At 43.9% G+C, this 22,290-nt stretch overlaps 1 protein-coding gene across 1 annotated transcript in view; it reads left to right on the forward strand.

Annotated features, from left to right (window-relative positions):
• gmds (GDP-mannose 4,6-dehydratase) overlaps positions 1-22,290 on the forward strand; it is a 134,447-nt gene that overhangs the window by 88,304 nt on the left and 23,853 nt on the right. Inside the window, exons 8-9 of the mRNA XM_068589832.1 lie at positions 14,331-14,449; positions 15,140-15,236. Of these exons, the coding sequence (XP_068445933.1) occupies positions 14,331-14,449; positions 15,140-15,236 (216 nt within the window). The remainder of the gene's footprint in view (positions 1-14,330; positions 14,450-15,139; positions 15,237-22,290) is intronic.

Raw genomic sequence — 22,290 nt, forward strand, 5'->3', positions numbered from 1 at the left:
CGCATGACGAAAATAGCTATTTTAAGAATATGTAAATTCTGAAAAAAAAACTGAAATGAAAACCGCCTCCAACATCAACACTCGTGTGTTTACTTTCAGTCATCTGTCTGAAGCGGTGACGATTGCAACTGATACCGATCATTCAACGTCGATTACATCGCTTTAATTTCCAAAGGTGTGCCTCACTCGTCTTGACGTCCTCTGCCTTTTTCTTTTTACGTCACAACCTGTTCTTCTCTTTAATCTTTCGCGTCGGTATGTTATTCATGCAGTTTCTCCGTCTTTTGGTCCCTATGGCCCTCGTTGTCTTTCTGACTTTTGCACCAGGAAGTGATGTTTTAAGGAGCTGGAGGACGAGGCTGTTGGCATCAGATGAATTTATTCCCACAGGAAACATTTGTGTGTGTGTGTGTGTGTGTGTGTGTGTGTGTGCGAGTGTTTGTACCTGTGTGTTTCAGGAAATGGGGAGCGTGTTTGTGCGTTTCATGGCTCCCTTTGCTCCTGCTGCGGTGGTCAGATAACGTTAATGAATCAATACTCACCCGAAAGAGAGATAAAGAGGATGGAAAGGGATTTTATCTGTTTCTAAAATATTATGTTGTCCCCACTTCATGTTTTGTGAAAATAATGAATGTGCCGTTTCCCAGCTGTCCCTAAAGACCGCTGGCCATCTCCCAGCCGTCACCTTTCTTTCCCCCTCTCTTTCTCTCTCCCCGTCACCCGGTACTTTATCAGTGTTGTCTCAGCATTCGTTGATAAGGCAAACCGCTGGTCGGACCAACGTTGATTTTGGACGTGTCTGCGAAACCCACATTATGTTCAAATCTGATGTTTTTGAACCTTCTTTGCCACTTTGTGTTTTTGTGTTTCCATTCCCTCAATATCGGTGTACGGCAACTGCATTGTGATTAAGTTGAGGCACCTAAAACCTTAGGTAATGTCAGAGAAAGATTGTGGTCACGGTGGGAAAAGAACACAATTTTCATTGTTGGTTTAAGGCTCAAAACCAACTCTGGTTTTCCACGTAAACCTGTATTTTACATGTGCCCGTTCACCACTCCGACAACCCTACCAACAGCTTCTGTCTCGTCGCCCTACCTCTGAACATTGGACACTGGACAATAGGAACTTAATTTCATGGGAGATTAGTATTCCATAAAGCATCCACAAGACCTACATGTGGAACAGGCTTTGGCTCTCAACTGGACAGCGTATTGCATTAATCTCTTTACCATGTCTGTCCTGTTTTATACTGCAAAAAACAAGGCTGCAACATAAAATTGAGTTGAATTGTGGTGGTTAGGGTGAATAAAAGTAACGCATGTTGGTGGAGATGGAAACTGCCCTCAAAATGGCTTCAGAAAAGTTAATAGAAAATAATAACACTAAAAAATGATTCCGCATGGGAAGAAAATGTCTGTTATCTCTTTGTCATCTAGAGTCCATCGATGGCAGCGTAAGATCTTCCCTCCAAACTGTTGGTTGTTCGTGCAGCCCCTCCCAGACTGCCTAATCAATCCAACATGGCCCTCGTTTGGGGCGGCAGCCCGTGGAGGGCCCGTGGCCCCTGCACCGCCATAAATACACTAACAGCTTTCTTAAATATGTGACAAAACACCGTTAAAGTTTACAGGCCTGGCGCCTGTGTGCACCCTGCTTTCACCAGCGGAGGAGCCACTCTTCCACCTGCACTGGAGGTTTGAGGAGGAAGGGGAGAGGATGTGGTTCCTGGGCAGCTTTAGTCGTTCACGCACTAACACACACACACACACACACACACACACACACACATCGGTATCTCATGCACACACCTGCTCTTGATTGTCCAATTTGTCGGCGATGTAGCGGCCGCAGGGGAGCATAGCAACAGTAAACAGACTGATAGCATCTTGTATGAGATCACTGCGTCTGGAAGCAAATTCTAAGCTGAGAGACTGAGCCCAGTGTAATCACACACACACATACACACACACACACACACACACACACTCTGTGAAGAGGAAAGCAGGTCTGGGTCTGAGTGACAGAGGAACAGCACTGGAGCGTTTATGAGCCTTTACAGTGTAAACGGACTCTTCCTCTAGCAGTGCTGCTCCTGGTTTCAGACTCGAGGTCAGGGGTCATGTGTCACTGGGTCAAAGTTCAAACTTAACCCATGAAGGACGTCTGGAAATTCACTTCACAAAGAAAGCTTGGACTGACACCCGTACAGTTTTAGCCGCTGTCCCCTTACCGTCTTCTGTGCTTCTGGTTTCTAACTTAACTTTCATTGAATCTCTGTCTCCTCTCATCTCTTCCTTCTCTTTTGTTCCACAAACAAACAAACATCTCTCATCTCTTCATCTGGTCTCTCAGATTCCACTTTCCCATGGCGTTATCTGTTGTTCGTGGAAAGCCTAAAAATATTACAACTCCCAGCATTTGTCTCCTGCTATCAGTCTTAGTGTTGCAGCCAATCCCATCGCATCACACGGCCGCTGATAATGTAACATACGTAACATTTGCTTCCTGTGTGGTGTTATCGCTACTTTACACACACTCCGGCTCGAATTCAGGGAGGAGAAAAAAATCTGGATTACATAGATGATTTATAATTGATTGATCGCTCATACTCCACTAAACACAACGTTATTTAAATTTAATTTAATTTAAATGTAACCAAAACAAAGATTCACAGAGAAGAATTGTTGTTGTTACATGTGAAACATACTTTGATACTAAAACTGAACTGATTTAAATCGAAAATATTAATCATAAAAAGAAAAATGAGTAAAAACAAAAGGGGAGTAAAAAAAAGTGATAACAAAAAAGGTAGAAGTTATCTCCAACTAGCATCACTTCACCAGTCAGTGAGGCTTAATTAAATTAAAACTCCTAGGGGACCCCAACATGTTCAATTTAGAACAATATAATACACAACATCTTCACATAGATCATTGAAATGCTGGAATGTTCGACGTATAAATAAACAATATTATCAATTAGTGTTGACAAAATTGCAGATCGACGACTCGATTAAGCATCTAACCGTTTAACTGCTAATATATTTTCCAAGTCAATGACCTCTCTAGCAGCTTTGTCCCATGATACTCCGCTCTGCAGGCAGTTTGTGGTGCAAGGTGAGAGATATAGAAGTCAAATCAGAGAGTTTGTTAAGTCCAGACGCAGCGTTCATGTCTCTCTCCTCATCCTCCTCATATTTGTTTTCCTTCCTGCCTTTTCAAAGAGGGCAAAATAAATAAAGTGTTTTTCTGGCTCAGCATCACTCATCCCCGTGCTATTGATACCCCGTCTCCGACAGCCGAGGATGTGTGTGTACACATGCATGTGGGATTATACTGGGTTACGGTACAGTTAAATAAAGTCCGGAGACGACTATTTAGAACGCCTTTCACGTCCTCTTTAGCCCCTGTGTGCTGCCTATTCATAACCCAGCTATGACATATTGGCATAGCTACTATATTTAACTTAACTTCTAACTTAGCTGGTGTGCATGTGTGTATGTTCCTGTCCCCCCCCTCGCCCCCGTCACCGCCAAAAAAGAAAGCAATGGTAACACCCACTGCAAATGAGAGGGCTCCTTTGAGAAATGTGCTTCTCATGTTCTCACGGTGTAAAAATGACGCTATCGCCGAGCTCCAAGAATCAGCAGCTCTGTCCACGTTACATGGAGCTGAGCCCGACCTGTGTGTGTGTGTGTGTGTGAGAGAGAGAGTGTGTGTGTGAGAATGTTAAATAGTGAATGACAGGCTTTATGAGACCCTCTCCCTTCCTCTGGTGAAAACATGGAAAGATTGTTTACTGAGGACTCACTGTTCATGCAGCCAGAGGTCACCGTCAAGTTCAAGCGTGTGTGTGTGTGAGTCTGTGGACTTCCCCGTGCATGCGGCTATGTTTAGATGTACAAACACGCTGATGGTATCAAAGGAATGGGTGCAGGCTTGATTGATGGCATGAACATTAGTTTGAGTCGGGCGAGGGAATCTGGTGTTTTTGTTTCGCCGTGATCAGAATATATCTGTCTCCGTGTTGATGTGATGGGTGAGATATTGGTGCGGTGCACCGCTGAAGCGGCACGTTGTTGTAAACTCTAATTACAGAGCTGTCGTGTGCCAAAAAAACATCCTCCAATGGTTTCACCAGCAGTAGTTCAACAGTAGTTCGTCGGGAAACGGATGTCGTCGAAAGCCAAATAATGAAAACATACAGAAATTGAAGACACAAGTCATTATAAAACTCCAACAAGATGACAGTTGAGATATCACAAAATAGTGTGAGAAAAGATTTTGCCCCAAAATGAACATTGTGTTATTTCTGTGCTGCACATTCTTATGAAGCTGAATAGTTCAGAATTTGAATGAAATCAATGTCAATCTAATTATTTACTCCTTTTATTTAATTCTCTCTGACTAAAACCTCAGTTTCCCACTCCATCGTGTTTGAGGTTTACTCATAAACAACAGTTTAAAGAGTCCAGCAGTCTCATAACTGTGTGTGCTGTGCTAACCGAGCTCAGTTTTTACGGTCGAATGCAAACGGGGCAGAGAGATTTTCTGCTGTCGACAGAAGATCCAAGGAGTGTGTCCTTTCTGTTTGTTTGACTAATCCCCTAAACAGGCAGATCAGATACACTAGTGCTATTGAAATGAAGAACCGTTCCCTCTCACTGCAGCAAAATCAAATTTTGGAGTACAATGCCTGGTGTGTGTGACTGCTTGGCCGCGTGCAGCCACACAGGATCCATCAGACCTCTGCTCAGGCTGGAGTTAGGCAGCGTTGTGTGAGGAAGGACTTTGGGTCACCAAATGATGTGCTGATACAATGACAGAGGCGTTACAGGTCACAAGTGTCGAAGCGCTTTGATATATCTGGGGCTTATTTTGTCAGAATGGATGGAAATCAGAAGTTAGTGACATGTTTTTGATTGTTAAGCAAGAGATCATCAAACAAGAATTCATATGTCCGGCCAGCTGGGAGGGTCTGGCTGGTGAACATCGCCTTCGATGTAGCTCTCTGTACAGATATATGACGCTACCAGAAAGCTACTGCTGCCAGCTGCCAAAAAATGGCTCCAGCATGTAACAACAACCAGAAATTGTCATAATTCCTGTGTTTGTTTAAAGATTAAACGAACAAGATACACTGTATTACTAGTGAGCCTCACTGAGCGCTTTGTTAAATTAGGCTGATGGGAGATATTTGGGCGTTCTTGTGAGTCCAAGTCCTCAAAATGTCTGTTTCCTTTTATACTGCGTGGACCCGCCAGAAGCAGCACTGTGTGAACAGAATGATTTTTGGACTCAATCCCCCATCCGTCAGAGTCTGCTGACCTCTTCGGGGTAACGGGCCCGTTGTCTGCTAAAGAGCACCCTCCGAGGTCAACCGCCGCGGTGAGGCTCGGCCAGCAGAGTACGGTCGGAGGGAAAAGGAACGGCGCAGGGTTGCGGTCATCTCTGCGTCAACCCGGACCATGCTACAGCAGCGTGTGTGTCTGTGTGTGCGTCTGTTCGCTTCGGGATGAAGTCAGACTGTAAATATAGCCTCGTCTGTCCTCGGCCCGACGTCCAGACAGTCTGTCTGACGAGGAAACACGCGGCAGGCTATGACTTTTTTGGTCAAAACGCAACAGGAGAGAGAAGAGCGGGAAAGAGTGGAGAAGGAGGAGGAGGAAGAAGACTGTGTGTGTGTGTGTGTGTGTGTGTGTGTGTGTGGGAGGGGAAGGAGTTTAATAATTTCAGCCATCTCTAAAAATAGGGGGCTCAGTACCCCCCCTGCCCTCACTCCCACCCCAAAAAAAAGAAAGAAAAGAAAAGCTGTTCTGCTAAAAATCACAGCTCCATAGCAGCCATTTAAATGATGTGTGCTCCCTGAGGTGGAGCCTGGGAAAGTTAGCGGTGCATACTAGCATGTCACTCTGTGTGTGTGAATGCACATCTGTGTGTAAATGTAGACCCAAATTGAATGATTGAGGGTCTTACTTGTATTTACGCAGCGTCGAGTTGGAAAGTGGTCTCGTTTTGGCTGATGGGACCCGGTCTTCCCCAAGTTGGTCTGGTTCGACCGGGCCGGCTCTGGCCCAATTCGTACCGGTCAGAGTCTGGCGCACTGTTCTGCCAAATCCACCCCTGCCCTTTACTGACTCACTACAAGATCATGAGGGATTGTGGGACGCAAACGGACACAGAAAGGAAGAGAAAAAAAGCCTTGTCCTTATATGAGAAAAGAAGCTGATAACTGAGGAAAAGCCACATAAAGCATGTTGGAAAGTAAAACTGGAGCGATGAAAGTCTCTCCTCAGGATCGCTTGGAATGTGAGCCCACCACTCTCCATTTCTGTGTGTTTTAATTCACTTGTGGCCCCTCTGACTGCCTGTTGAAAGGGTGTTGGCCTTCATTGTGCTAAATGAAGATGCTTTTTATTGTGTTTTCTTTTGGGAACTGGGTTTATCTGTACTGGTTTATAATGGATGGCAGGACTTAGTCACTGAGCCTCAGACTGGATGTCTCTGCAGGCCCAATTTGAGAAGCATGTGACTTATGTGTTATGTTGTTAAGGGTGATTGTGAGGAGTGTCACAGGAAATACTGTTTAATACTACATAATTTCATGAAGTAGTCATGATTTTTTATTTTGTTATCCAAAGAAGACTGCTGCATATATCATATTGTAATTTTAAAGACGCAATACCTCATATCCAGAGCATGATTCTGCTAGACTCTCCCCATCTCCCTTTTGGTACCAGGTCTGTGTGGCATCATAGAGACTCTTTCTGAATATTAGTCTTTTGTACCACGTGCTGTATGCTGTTCTGCAGGCTGTCCCTTTTTTTTCGGTCTGTGTGCAAAAAATTCAACTACCGGGTACTATATGCACAACTTTTGCAAACTGAAGACCAAAGAAAAGAGAGTGCAGTTATTGAAGCGCAGTCTCTACCAGAGACACACAATCTATGTGATACGCAGTTGAGGGAGGAAGTTGGGCTGTGCGGTGTTCCGTACCGGTGCAGAGACACAACATTTGTCGTTGCTCTGCGCCAGGAAGGATATTTCATTTTTCATAGTTCATCACTGAGTGCAGCGAATCTACTTACCTGCCAGGGGTTCAAAGTTCAGTCATGGTGCAAAATGACACAGCCGAATTGCATGCTGGGACAGCAAGTTGCTGTTGCCTGGCGGCGAACAGCTGTTTGTGTGGCGTGTCTTCCGCGTTACTCAATATCCCAGAATGCATTTTGGCACCAGCAAACGGGGAACAATGTCGGATGAGATATCAAAACTGAAAGTTGACAGTCTCTGAATACTACTGTTGTTGAGTCACAAAATGTTTTCTGGCGAGAAGTTAGTTTTTTAAGTTTCAAATCTGTTTTCGGTTTGTCAAAAACAGCTGACTTAAAGAGTTATCGTCGGTTTGAAGTCCTGCTGGCGGGACCGATCGGCTCCCTCGGCTGCTGGCCATCAGCGGGCTGATGTCGTCAGGATTTTTTCAAATGATTCGCTGGCTCCGATTTCTCCATAGAGGTTATGAGGATATAACGATCTTAATAGTTTATTATTTATTCACAGTAACGTTACGTCAGTGTGACGGAGGGAAAGTTTACGATTTATAACTTAAAATTTTAATTTAACATAATATAACCGTGATATACCGTTAAACCGTCAGAATCTTACAAAATACCGTGATATGGATTTTGGGCTATACAGCACAGCCCTAAGAGGGAGGACTTCTAAAACCTGGTTTTGCATGTTAAGATTTCAAAACACCTTGTCAGAGCCATGTGTGTGTGTGAAGGTGTGTGAACAAGTGTGTGTTATGTGACACTCTAGAAACAAAAGGATCCTTTGAGAGCAGAGTTTCTGAGGGAACTGTCAGACGTGTCCATTCTTCTCTAATCCGGTGTTTGGGATTACGTTGCACTGTTATGGAATGCTGTTCAACACACAGACAGATAGACTCACAACGTGATGTCAGTCACTCAAATGTAACTTCATACAATCAGGTGGCAAACATGCGCTCTCGTCAAATGGATGTAAACTGGCCATGTGCCGCGGGCGGTGTTGGTCCCGCCCCTTCTGTCTGACAGCGCGGCCGGCTGAACATATTCTACAAAAGTATGCAAACATTTAAAAACGGATATATATTTAAGCGTCGCAGCAACCCGGCTCTGGTCATCTGCTCTTCCTTCCCATTTCATATCTTCAGCTGCAGTTTTGAATAAAGGAAATCCCCTAAAATGTTGCAATTTAGAAAGCAAAAAGGAGAGAGATATGTGTTTTCATATCCCTGTGGAGGTTGACGTAACACTTAAATCCCTTTAGGGGACGAAACTGCAGGGGGAAAAACAGGCCTAATGGTGATCAGCTCATTGGCAAAAATTGTGCATGATGTTGAAAGCCCGAAAATAAAATGAAGAGACGGTGTCGCTCGGTTCATTTGTCTTTACCGAGATGAAATTGTGCAGGAGAAGTTGACCTCCATAAGTGTTTATTCTGTGTCTTACTATAACAAAGTTAAATGAACCACGGTAAATCCAGATTGTAGACGGAAGGAAACAAGCCACGATTGCTGTGGCTGCACTTCACTGGTAAACCAACATTGTGATGTTCCCTTTGGACCAGGGTATGGTGTTCAGGTATGAAGAATTTAGTGTCGATAGAAACCCCAAGCTGAGAAAAAATAAATATAATTGTAAATACATGTAATGTTAAATACGTAAACATCTACAATGGGAGGTGGTTATCTGGCCTCAGTGGGCCTATGTCATTCTAGAGTCGTAATTTCAATACTATTTGCCTAATCTCAGGACAAGATGGCTGCGGATGATTGCCCTTGTATCCGGGAAGTAGTGGCCTTGATGGATGTGGGTCCTAAAAGACCAGCTGATAACACCAACACTTGTGACGTACATGAGCGAAACCATGTTTGAGCCCGAGTGTGACGTTGCGTCTTGATGCATGAATGTCTCGTATCATAGCGGTGAGTGCAGGCCATTAATCTCATTATTGGGGGGTAGGAGGAGGCGGTGCCGGGCAGGCCGGGGCCGCGTCTGCTCCAAGTCAAGGCTTCCCTCTCTGAACCTCGCCAAAATAAGAGCACTTTTCTTCTTATTTTTCAGGCTTTATTATTCTTGTCTGGCAGCTGTGCTAGCATGTTGTGGAACAGTGCTGAGTACCTCTTGAGCTACTAATGATGTGGAAAAGCCGACTCTGGTCGAGGTCTGGAGCGGGGAAGACATGGACCTGCAGCTTTAACCTCCATGTTGAGTTTTGTGAGAATATGATGTCTGTGGAAGTGGCTATAAGGGTTATTATACGAAAAGTGGCCAATTAATTTATCCTATGTATAGTTTTAACTTTTTAAAACTTTTTTCGGCAAGAATTTGAATGAATCATCTGTGTGTGTGTGTGTGTGCGTGTGCGTGTGTGTGTGTGTGTGTGTGAACTCTGGGGTTAATGGCATTAGCAGGCTGTGATTGGGGCTGATGGCTTTCTGGGACCATAATAGCAGCTCTATTAAGTGTTTACCTTGAGCCATTCCACATGTCAGCTGTAGTCAAGCAGCCAGAGACGGAGGACCGGGGGGCTGCAACCGCCTGGGACGCTGGGAGGTAGGCGAGACACAGAGGGAAGGGTCGGGGGGGTGGGTCAGTTTGCTGCTCAGGAGGAAGGTCCAGTTAAGTCATTGTGGTTTGGACTGTGGTTTGATGTGTTTTCTATGCCAGGAAAGATCCACCTGGCTGAAGCGTCTTCAAGCAAGAAGACACTTATTGATGTGTGTATTTCAAACAAGTAGCATGTGGGAGGAATTAATCTTCAAGGATTGATAAAGTATGACATTCTGTTACATTCACATTAGCAGATGTTAGGCATGAGCAGCCCAGAGTCTCAGGGCCTGAAACAGTAGTTTCGCAGCCGTCGGTATCACAGTGGTGAGAGAGCACTGTGTGACCTACACAGAAGTATTCTGAGTCAGCAGGCTGCCTTTGGTTTGTACCAGGGATTTTCCCGCAGCCTCGTAGCTTTAGTTGTGCTCTATCTGACAGGGGCATATGGAAAGGATTAGATTAAATATAAGACACGTTTAGAAAAAAAAAAAGAAAGAAGTGGCAGCCACCACAACTGAATACTGAAGCCATGAACACTCGTACTGTATTAAAGTCACTGTTTCGGTTCTGAGTTGCTGCTTTTCTTTTTGAAGTAATTAGGATTTTTCTATGACTGCTGTTTAAATTTTTACTTTATTTTATTTCTCGCTACTAAGGAGATAAAAAAAAAGCTATAAGACAGGTACTTAGCAGGTTTCCTTGAATGCCAGCGACTTCAGCAGACGGCAGCTAGATTGGGTTTAATAGCAATTCATCATGTATTTTTATTTCGAAGGTGGTTTTTGATAAATGTTTTGTTTGGATTCTATTTCCTAATCCCAGTTGCATATTTTATGGCTTTCTACGTTTTGGTAACATGTTGAAAACGAGTGTTGTCACTTTATCATCTTATTCCTTTGATTGAAGTGTTTTTGAAGATCAATAATGATATCATCAAAACTAAAGGAGTAAATGGATACACTACCAAAAAATATTTTACAAGATGGCCATTCTGGATAATCTTCTAGCATGTTATGTATCGCTTTGTATTATAATAATAATAATAATAATAATAATAATAATAATTATATATGTATATATATCTAATGATCTCAAAGTTTTTGGATAGCAACCGCAGGTGGAAATTAATTTTTTAGTCAAACTGACAGATGGCACAGAGATGTTAGGCTAATTGCATGTTTTAAAACACCATCAGAAAACTACAATGTCACGGACATGATATAAATCCATGTTTTACTCCAGTCTCTGAACAAAACAGAGCATTTGAACTTTGGCCAGCAGGTTTCCCCTAGTGTGTGTGTCAGAATATGATTCAGGTAAAGAGGTTGCGGGTGTTTGCAGGGGTCAGTGTCTGCCTCTGAGCTGGAGTCGAGTGCGGCGTGCATGATGGGGGTCATCCTGTGGCCATGTGAACAGGAAGGTGCGGGTTCAGTGTGAAGGGCTGAACCTCTGAGCTGTTTATCAGATAGCTAATGAAGCAGAGCAATCCTGTGAGAGACACAGGGAGGGGAATGGAGGGGGGGGGGGGGACTTGGGGGGAATGGGGCCTGAAGGTAAAAGGAGAAAGAGAAAAAAGGGGTGGGCTGATATAAAAAAGTGAGAGAAAGGATGAGTTAAATGTGGGAATACCCGCAATGGAGCCAGCTCTCTCCCACTTAGCTTGTTGTTAGAGGAGGAATGCGCCGCAGTCTCTCATGATTTCACAGAGCTTTATTCCCACTACCAATAAGCAGAAAAGTACACACCGTATTATTTATCACATTTCCTGGTTGAAAATCAGCAGAGGCCAGATCACTCAGCTCCGGCCGTAAACATTTTCTCTGGCTGCGAGGGAAGCCGAGCTGCGTTCCCAACTCCCGTCATCGCAGCCATCCAGTTTACTGCGGGCCTCGCATTCATCAGCAGGATCCGTGTGCAGGGAAAAGGGGGAAGAGCCTGCTTCATTACAAGTTTAAATAATCAGCCAGTCAAGATGATCAAAACAGTTTAAACAGTGTAGATGTCCGTGTTTGATATTTCTCCGTTTCCACTGATAATTAATCCTGCTCAAAAAGGTCCAGTTATTTTTAAACGGATTGATATGACTCAGCCTGTGATTTAAATTATCAGGATAGATCTATGATCTGTACTGTTTATCATTTCCTAAATATTGTGTTGTAAAGTGTCAGACTGCAAGTGAGGACTGTTTGTAATGTTGATGAATTATTTTCGTGATACATTGTTCAAAATCAATTGTCTGGCCAAAAATCCAAAACCAAAAGATATTACATTTACAGTGACTTTCCATGTTGGTTCTTCTTTCTCTGTCTCCTTAAAGGTTCCTTGTGTAGTTTCAGATCTCCCGTCGCGCTATGGAGCCGAGTGAGCCTTGGTCTTGTTGATCTTGTGCACGTGCTAGGATGTACAGGATATTGTAAAAATCAACCTATACGGAGCCCAAAATGTGGGAACAATTGGGAGCACAGATTCAGATAGCGCTCTGGTCGTGGAAAAATTGAACGTGCCTCGTTTCATTTGTTCGGCTGTCGTCTCTACACCGCGGTGCTATTATTGGCTCATGCAGCCGTGTGAGAATCTGGTGTGTTCATCAGAGGCCGGAGGGTGAGGGGTCAGGCTCAGGGGAGCCATCAGCGTTGAGCGGTCAGTTGACCCTGAACGATCCTGAGATAGAATGGCCTCGCCCCTCCCCCCCTACCCCGAGGAGGAGCATTCCTGTGTGTGTGTGTGTGTGTGTGTGTGCGATTCAGAGCAGGCATGCGTTTTTACAATACCACAATCGGTACCTGAGTGTCACAACATACCTGGATCTGTCAGTACTTCTGATTGACATTTTGGCCCCAGTGCAAGATATCTTTAGCATGAAACTTGGTATCAATATGCATGTTTTCCTGTATTCATAAACAATCCCTTTAAAATATTTCTGTTCCCCACAGGATGAACATTTAACATTTTATACAACTCTCTTTGTCACACCAACCCGTTAAATGTGAACTTTGCACGCAACGTGTCTAATGGCCACAGTGCCATGGGGAAAAATGAAGTCATGGTCCCAAGAATATCATTCCTTACGATCCTAATGTGTGGTCAGAACGACCTATTGCTCAAACTCCATGGTTCATGAAAAGGTAACTTATATACAGGTGCTCATAGCGTTAATGACAATATATTTTGTCGACACCTGACGACATCTCTTGCACCTAATGGGCAGTTTGCCGTGTAAGTTAGTGAACACATGCATGCTCTCCAGTGGATAAACCCTTTCTAGAATCTGTCCAGTGTGTCTGTTTTTGTGGCGTGTTCGCAATATAAAAGCTTGTATTTTCTGCAGTTGTTTTTTTTCTTTCTGTCTGTTTCTGCAAAAGACACACCTATGAGTACTACTGCAGAGGGAACCCATAATCTGCTAAATGTGCAGAGGGAGACAGCCAGTCTCTCCTCTGTCCAACTGTATCACATAAAACATCCTGATGCGGCAGGATGGAACACATACACACACATGGAAAACACACACAGAGCACATAAACTGAGCTGATGTGGTCCTCTGAGAGCGAGACAGGCAAAGTGTTTAAGTAACCTCTGTAGAGACGGAGAGAGGAAACAGTAGTTTTCCGTGTAACAGAAAAGGTGAAAGGTGTCATCTTTCCTTCATTGAGTGCTGGAGTTTTATAGTTCACCCAAACGTCCGTAAGCACCTGTTGAGTTTATCTCATCATGTAGTCAGCTCACTAAATCTACGTCTCATTTGACCATTACTCTTAATAACATTTCAAACTGAAAACCATGTGGAGCCAGCGACAGGATTTGATTGTGTCACGTGTCATGTTTTCCATTTCATGATTATGAGTGATGGACTCATTTTGCATGAGATATTAAAGGGACACTGAGGTGGAATATGTTGACGTTTCAAACACAAATCGAGTAAAAAATAAACTAGCTTTTAAATTCAACACACGTTGGTTTTCTTGTTGCTATTCTTGGAGCTCAAATAGTTTACCAAGAATCCGAACCAGAAAATATGAGCGTCTGTCTGTCTGTCTGTCTGTCTGTCTGTCTGTCTGTCTGTCTGTCTGTCTGTCTGTCTGTCTGTCTTTGGGTCTGTCTCTCTTTGTGTCAGTCTGTTTATCTGTCTGTCTCTCTTTGTGTCTGTCTGTCTGTCTGTCTGTCTTTGTGTCTTTCTTTGTGTTTCCTCCGAGCCTCCTCTAATCAGCCTAGACGTGCCAGAGGTCAGCAGCTCTGACCTGCTGGCTTTGGTTCACCATAAATATTATGGAACCAAGAACAGACACCCTTGCTGTCTGTTTTAATATAATGCTGGGTCCATCAAGGGATTCAGACTATCAGCTTTCACTGGGGTATATAAGCTAATGATAATACTGCCTGCCTCCACCGGGCAGAGAGAAGTACAAGCCACAACTTGATGCTGCTGTACTTTTCTTCTTCAGTTGTGTTTGTGCGCATAGGTGCGAACACAACTCTGTATGCTTTGTGTGTGTGCCAGCAACACAGTGGGCCTGCGGGAGCCCTCTGTCCTCCTTTCCCACGATATTCGTCCCATGAGCCCCTCGCAGTGACGTCAGGACAGAGGTACGGGCGAACGCCTCGCTCAGAGGTCGCAGGTTCACTTCCTGTCTGTCAGGACCGAGCTGGGCAGGGTCCAGCGTGAAGCGGCTTTATGATCGCTCAGCGGTTTAACCTCTCTGTCTCTGTCCTGTCTCTCCCTCTCTTTCAGGCTATGTGGCTGATGCTGCAAGAGGAGGAACCAGAGGATTACGTCATCGCGACGGGGGAGGTGCACAGCGTGAGGGAGTTTGTGGAGAAGGCCTTCGTGCATGTGGGAAAGACCATTGTGTGAGTGCCCGCAGATACACGGACACAACACTATTCCAGACATACACCTGAATGTTAACATTCAGACACAGCATGAACTCATAGAGGTACTCAATCCAGAGTTTGTGTCCTCTTTGGAGCGCTGGGATAAATGAATGATTAATAAGTATTGTTTCTTATTCAACGGTACGGGAAATGACCCTTAAAAAATTGCATCATGTATGACGAGGCAGGAAAACGTTTCCAGGTAAATGCTTCCAACGTAGAAAGGAGAAGAATGTCTTAGTTCATATGTTTGCTTTGTTACAGTCCTGTTTAAAACCGCCATCAATATTCTAGCAAAAGTATAATGCAATTCTTGAGAAAAAGTATTGTGGGGTGTTTAGATTGGACAGAGAGACAGCAGGATGGCAATCGGTGAAGCCTGCAATGCAACAGATACCATGTCAGAAAGAGGCTGTATTTTGGAAAGTTCTAGCTCCTCTTCAGTGCCACATCTGAAGTCCCCTCCTCTGTCTCACCTCTCAGTGCCCTCCTCGTGTCATGGAAGGCACTGACATATTGGTGAAGGTGTGTGTGTGAGAGACTGTTGTTGATTTTTTTTTTTTTTAAAGAAGAAAGGGTGACATGTTTTGTCTGCACGAGACGTTAGAGAAACAACAACAATAAGGGAGACGGAGGAAAGCAATGATAACATGCGTGTCTTTCCAGGTGGGAGGGGAAGGATGAGAGTGAGATTGGCCGTTGCCAGGAGACTGGAGTGGTCCATGTAAAGGTGGACCCTAAATTCTTCCGTCCTACTGAAGTGGTAAGTCAATTTTTTCTGAATGTTTGGGTTTCATGTGGGACAGCAGTTGTCCAAGACATGTTTGTTGTTGTTATTGATTCACTCACTTACAGACAACTTTGAGCTTCACACTTTATGCTGTCCTTTGCTAATTTGTAGGATATTACAATGTTATATACATCATCAACCATACTGGTTTCATCCATATGTTATACTTTATTATTAATATTTATTGGTGATCTCTTGCTTGCTGTGCCGTTTCTCAAGCAGACTGGCAGACCTTATCAACAAACTACACCAATGCAAAATCACACAGTTAAATATAATTTGTGGAACAGCGTAGCACATATTTCCTGTTCTACGTACCTGACCTTAACATGAATGTTACATGCTTTCTCTGCATGTATCTGATTGCCGGTCATTGTGTCTGGAACCATGCACTTATCAGCCGTAACGGGTCCAGCTGACAGCCTCGGAACGCTTTATTGTATGCTTTCAAACAAGCCACTCCGCCCCTTTAAGAGTAATGTAGGCTGCATCCTGCCAAGTTGGTGCTGAATGGGTGCTCATATTCAGACAAGCAACGTTGACAATTTCTACTTCAATAGCAAGGGCGTGTGTTGGATTGAAACGCTCCGCTGGCGAGAGCAGTTCAATGGAAAGAGAAACTGCTGGCGTTCTTTTATCAGCTCGCGCTTGCACAAGTGTGCTTGTACCCGAGTTTACAACAGCGGTGAACATCCAAATCCAAAGAAATGAGCCGGCATTGTATCCCTCCATCTCTCCCGAGGCGTGAAGTGTCTCTGATATTTGGGAGGTCTTTCTCTCATCGCCGTAGCCCAGGGGTATTGTGGCTGCTCCCCTGGGGCCGGTGTAGAGTTACCCAGGGGTGTTGTGGCCCGAGATTAGCTGTCAGGAGCTCCCCTCTGCTGAGCTTTGGCCCGGCAAGATTAGAGCTGAGATCCAGTTGAGTGATGGCGGAGGATTAGCGAGGAGGCCCCGCTGACTGACTGCTGAGGCGATGGAAGCGCCGGTCACACACCTGGGCCTGTGTTCTTTGTGCTTGTCAGCTCATACATTGAAGGTCTTAACCAATAATCCACACTGAAAACTACTCCAGACACTGGTCCAATGCGGGACTTATCAACAAAGATACCCGTTTGGTGTCTTTCACTAGAGCTAATGAACAATACAATGTTTTAGGCTGATGCATACCTGACATTTGACAAATTTCACCCTGGGGATTAATAAAGTACATATCTATCTATCTATAATCGAGCAACCCAGTCATCAATAAAATTAGTTGCAACATCTGCTTTCAGACAGCTGAGGATTTGTGAAGGCAGCTTTCAAAGGTTTCACAGAAAGGACACAGAATGGTTTCTGTGGAGATTTATGGTGAATTTTGAGGGATACCAAATATCCTATTGTAACGATATTGTATTGATTAAAAGATAAGAACAAATGAAATATACCCTGTATATTGTCAGCAAGCCAATACAATAGCCTCACTGCTGGCGTTTTGTGCAGCTCCTCCATATGGTCAGACTGAGTGTTGTCTGCATCACACCTGGTAGACGGATGCATGAAAAGAAGATGAAATTGTTTAAAAGAGAATGAATAATTCCTTCACATACACTGCAGCCCTGAGTTTGTTAGAGCTGTAATATTGCTGTCATCAGGCATCACAAGTTCCGACCGCCCAAGGCGACGTCTTATTATCTTTCTCCAACAAACCAAAAGACGTTGAATTTACAATGGGGAAAAAAACAACCTGTTGAAAGCAAAGTTCACGTGTGAGAACGCAGCACCAGCAAATGATTTTATTTAGTATTAAACATTTAATCATTTTTGTTAGGCTGTACTTCTATCCGTCCTGATTTGCACCTCACTTTTCCAGGTCTCAGTGAATTAGGTCGGACCACCAGCCGTTTTCGGCTGCGATGCCTGGAACATGTGTCGCTCGGAGGGAACAGGGGGTAAAGAGTGCAGGGATAACGAGAGCGAAACGGTTCAATTACAGCAGGCGATTTCTCTGCTCTGTCTCACTGTCTCTTCATTTCTGTGGTCGGGGTTAAAGAGACTGAAGAGTGTTTAACCTCTGATCCCTTCAGACAGGAAGTGACTGACACCGGGCTCACAGCTCAGCATTGTGTCTCTCCCGAAGTGGAAATACCTGTCATCAAGTGTGTGCGTGTGCGTGACCATGCATGTGCGCGCGTGTGCGCGCGTGTGTGCGTGTAGGTGTGTGTGAGTGCTCATGGTGTTCATGTGTGACTGGCTGTTGTTCAAATGCTCATATGTGACTGGCTGTACCTAAGTAGAGTGAGTCCTCAGGCTGTGTGCTAATATATATGTAATTCATCATTATCCCTGTCAGTGTGTGTGTTTGACATGAGCTCATTTATCTCCCCAGCCCCTTGGGACAGGGTTGATCAACCCGGACGGGGTAAGGGAGGGTTAAATATGCAGGTGTGTGTGCTTCACATGTGGTGCAAGTGTGTATGTGTTTCCCTGCATATAACCGTGCACTTGTCTCGTGTTTATTTGGGAAACAAAGGCCTCGAGGCTGCAGAGGTGACGGCGCATTTGCCTCTGTGGTTGTGGAAGTTGTTTACTGGATGCAAACATGGTCATTACTTGGAAAACTAAATAAACCACAGCCAATTTCTGCAGAAGGGAAAGCAAAAGATGTTGGTTTTGAAGCTGTCGGGGTTGTTTTGCAAATGCAGCAAACTGCTCCAACTGTCATGCCTGCTGTTTGTTCCATTGAATGGGCTTTACAGAGCTGTCAATCACACTTGTAAGCCTGTGAGTTTCTGCCAGCGCTGAGGTTTGGCTCAGGTGAGCGGACTCTGCCTGAGCTTAGCGAAGGTGTGCCGTGGTGTATTGTGCTCTGATAGTTGTGATTAGTTTTGGTTGCCAGGTGACATATAGTGCCATGACCGTCAATATATTTCTAGTGCGATGAGTCTGGTTCTCACGGTTGTGTTTAGACCTTGTTGAGAGATTTACAAGGATTTACAAGGCTGGAACTCCAGCATTGCTAAGATTGACAGTGGGTATGTGAATTTGAGCAGCATAGTCTCCTACTTGAATTTGTGTACTACTTTTTTTTCTATTGCAAGACGAGAGACGATACATACATAAAGTCAACTGGACGACAAGAACCGTGAACGCAGGCCAGCATAACGTCATGAAGTCAGTGTGTGGGAGAACAGAGTATTTTTCAACATCGGAAGTCAAAAACGGCATAAGCCAGAAAGAAGAAAAGGCAGTTAAACTGCAACTGCAGTCGTTTTGTATTGCACTGTACATGAAGTCGGGGGATTTATTAGAGTTGGATTTAAAAATGGAAGAATCTCAACTGTTGCGTTAGAGTGCAACATGTCCTCATTTTTCATCCCTTTGTGTCAAAAAGTAGAGTCCAGACAAAAGTAGAGTCCAAACTGCAACTCCCAACATTCCTGGTGCTGTTGGAACTGTTCCAATCTCAACTATATCATATGTATCTGTGTGAATATCTCCACAGTGGGTCTTAAGTAAGGGTGGGGTGCAACCCATTAAGAGACCTCTGATGAATTGAGGTTCACCTTCAGTCACCACTCATGCTTTCATTTGCTCGCACTTCTTTACAAATCCTACACGGAGACCATTGTGAGTCAGTCCTAGTAAACACATCTCGCTTATATTTCTTTTTGGTTTAGCTCCTGTAATTTCGAGCTGCAGTCAAACATCACTTCACTTTGCTGCTTCTGGTTCCTGAAAGAGCTTGGTGAGCCTCACAGTCCAGAAACTTCTGCTACAATACAAAATAACATCAAGCATTGGATGTTTTTTTTGTCCTGTGGTTTGTAAAGCTGGGATTGCACACAAAAAATGCCTACCAAGAAAAGCCAAGATAACCTTGGTGACATCACTATGACTTCATCGGGGCCATTGCATTTTCTGGATTTGTTAAAGCTCCATCAGAGCCACATCATCAAATTATCTCCATACTGTAGTTTACTATATGAACTTGTGAAATTTCAGATCATTACGACAAATGAAGTTGTAAATACTCAAGCAGATATCTAGAATTACGATTAAGATATGAAATTGTGTTTCTTTTAAATATTACCATTTCCCTTCAATACTCCCAATGACATAATGTATCCAATACAGAATACAGTTTGATTTGGCCCCAGCATATGAAACCAAATGGAGAAGGCAAGCTCAGTTCATTGGAGAGTTCCCCAACAACTTGTCACATGATTGATGATGTGTCATGATTGATGATGTACTTTAGCTCAAACTTCAACCCTGAAATATTTATTGCAAATCCAAATTTGTTCTAGGTAGCTTTGGAAGCACTCATATAGACTTAGTTTTGGACTGCGGCGATCACGATTGCGCACAAGTTTGTACGTGCATGTGTTTGCCTCGGTGTGTGTCTACGTGCATGCACACAGTTGCGCGTGTCCACGTTCATGCTGCCCTGCTACCATACTTCCAAGTTCATGTGTCGCTGCAGGGGACAAACTGCTACGAGATGAGTGACAGCGCTGTAGGTTGCGTCCGACCTCTCGTGCAGAGGAGAGGAGGGTGATGAATGGGAAGTTGTCTCTCCATCTGTCTTTATCGCTGTCTGTCCCATCAGGGTTCGCAGAACTCTTCACCCTTTTGCACTTAATGTCTGCGTCTCAGTCACGGGGACGCAACAAGCATTGGTCGGCAACACTGGAATGCCCTTCCGGGCGAGATTATCCTCTTGTCAGAAAAAGCTGAGAGACAGTTGCCCCCTTTATCACCTATACCACCTACACACTCTGGAGAAACCAGAATTTAAAACATAATTTCTCCATCAGACCGCCATGACTCTCATTATTGTCCGACAGAAACTAATAATAGAGTTAAAACGTTTTCATGAAAATAGATGGAAATGCACATCATTAGTTCCCACAGCCCAGTATGACATCTTCAAATATGAAGTTTGAGAAATGACTCCCAAGATTAATCGATTGTCAAAATTGTTTTTCCACCAGTCAGTTAATTAATAACTCCCTCAGCACAAGACCACGCAGGATCATTACACTGACATCGTCGCGGTTTTCAGTAGCATGAGTCGGAGGCAATTGATTGACACCGAGGAATCACCTTCAGAAGTTCCCATGTATCAGAAACAGCGAGGTCTAGAACGGTCGTGGTTCCAGTCACGTACCAGCATTCATCGGCAGTGCAGTCATCGATCATCCTTTTGTTTTAAACATACAAGTTTATTCTTGCGCGGCACAAACAAGGGTGAAAAGCGGCTGTGCTGCATACCATCGGCCCGTGTGTCTCGTGAGTGTGAAGCGTGTGCGGCATGCACAAGAGCGGACGCGCCATGATACGTACTTTCTTTCAGGATGAGTTTTACTTGTGTTCCTAAATTTTTACATTTCTTAAAAAAGCAAATGGCCGCGACCGAATGCATGAAGGAAAGAGTTCTTACAGCATGGGTTACAAACTATAGCATGAAATGCTAATTGTGGGTTGTACGAAGTTGCCAGGCCGGTTTTCTTTTTTCATGTCGACTACAGGTAAGAATCAAAAGCTCCCACATCAGCCCCTAACAATAGCCCTATTGACGCGCCGCACCTTTGCATCTGTCAACCGTCTTGTCCGTAAGTGCTTGTTTGAAAGTCTTGATTCTAAACTTCCTTTCCGCTCCTCGTGGCTGTCATTCCAGTAGAGATGTGTGCGTCACCACTTCACTCCGCTGCGTATTCTTATACCTCATCAGTCCTGTTGTCATCCAATGAGGAGCGCCGACAATAGTTCCAGTGATTCAGCGGAATAAAGACGACGGGTGTAGTGGAAAACCTTTATAACCAATCTGTTGAAGTCATCAATGTCACAAAGACACACCTGGCTGATCTGGTTTCTTAATTCTGTTTTGCATTGTCTGCCTTTTTTGAGGCTTAAAGGACAATTCCACCCTGGAAGATATCATCGGTGTGTGATGTCGAATGCATTCCTTGTGGCTTTGTGATGAAGTGTTGCGACATGCCTTCGCTACTTCAGCTAGTGACCTCATGAGTCTTGCAGGGCGCTTGGGTTGCTCCCGCAGACGATGCATGAACTGACACCAGAACCAAAACGTTGTTTGCAAGCAGCGGGTTATTGGAAAGCTAAATTAGAGCATCACAAAGTGGGTACGGGGCCCTGAGCACTGATGTGCATGAGCGCGAACGTTTCTTTGCAAACAGCTAGTCTGGGCTCATGTGGAAGTTGCATGGCTCGGTGTCATACAAAGCTCAGGTCTAAATTGGATGCATTGTGTCAAAATATTTTTTTTTTAATTTAAAACATGAATGTTGCATGTTTGTTGTACCAGCCCATATAACAACACACACCCAAAACACAAATGCGCACACTTTAAATAGCAGCATGAATAGCGTAAGCAGCATCAATGCGGTCATTGTCTCAGTTCATCCCTCGGTGCTATTTATAACAAAGAAATGCAAGTCTTTTAATATTGATATTATATAAGACCCGCCTCCAAAATCACAACAGATACCTTGGGACTATGACAAGATCCCTCTGTTTTACACTGGATTTCTCGCTGTATTGTTGTTAAATATTTGTGTAAAATGATGTAAAGCTCTTTTTTATCCTGATTGTCGTTCTTTTTTACTTTTCGATACTCTGCAAGACTGAACTGTAGCTGCACTTTCTTTGTCCCGGTATTGAGAGGACCAAGAAAAACACAATTTACACTACTTGTGTTTCTGAGCAAAACTCTTTTCCATTGTTACAAACGTATGTTTTACAGCCAGGCGTTGCTCAAACCCACAACAACTTCAATTTAACTTTTAGCCAAAGATTCAAGAGATGTAAACCATGGCAGACGAAACTGTGGCAAATATGTATAAATGACATGTGCACAAAATTACATAACGACTTGAACATTTCCAAATGATGTTATGCTGCAGCTATGAAAACATCGTGGTTTAAATCATTCATTGAGGGTAAACATCATAGTTTCAATGAAGGGTTACAACAAGCAGAGACATAATATACATGATGTTGAATACATGTGATATTGGAAAAG

This window comes from Clinocottus analis, unplaced genomic scaffold (genome assembly GCF_023055335.1).
Source record: "Clinocottus analis isolate CAN_PGR_092001 unplaced genomic scaffold, fCliAna1.0.p SCAF_23, whole genome shotgun sequence".
NCBI lineage: Eukaryota > Metazoa > Chordata > Actinopteri > Perciformes > Cottidae > Clinocottus > Clinocottus analis.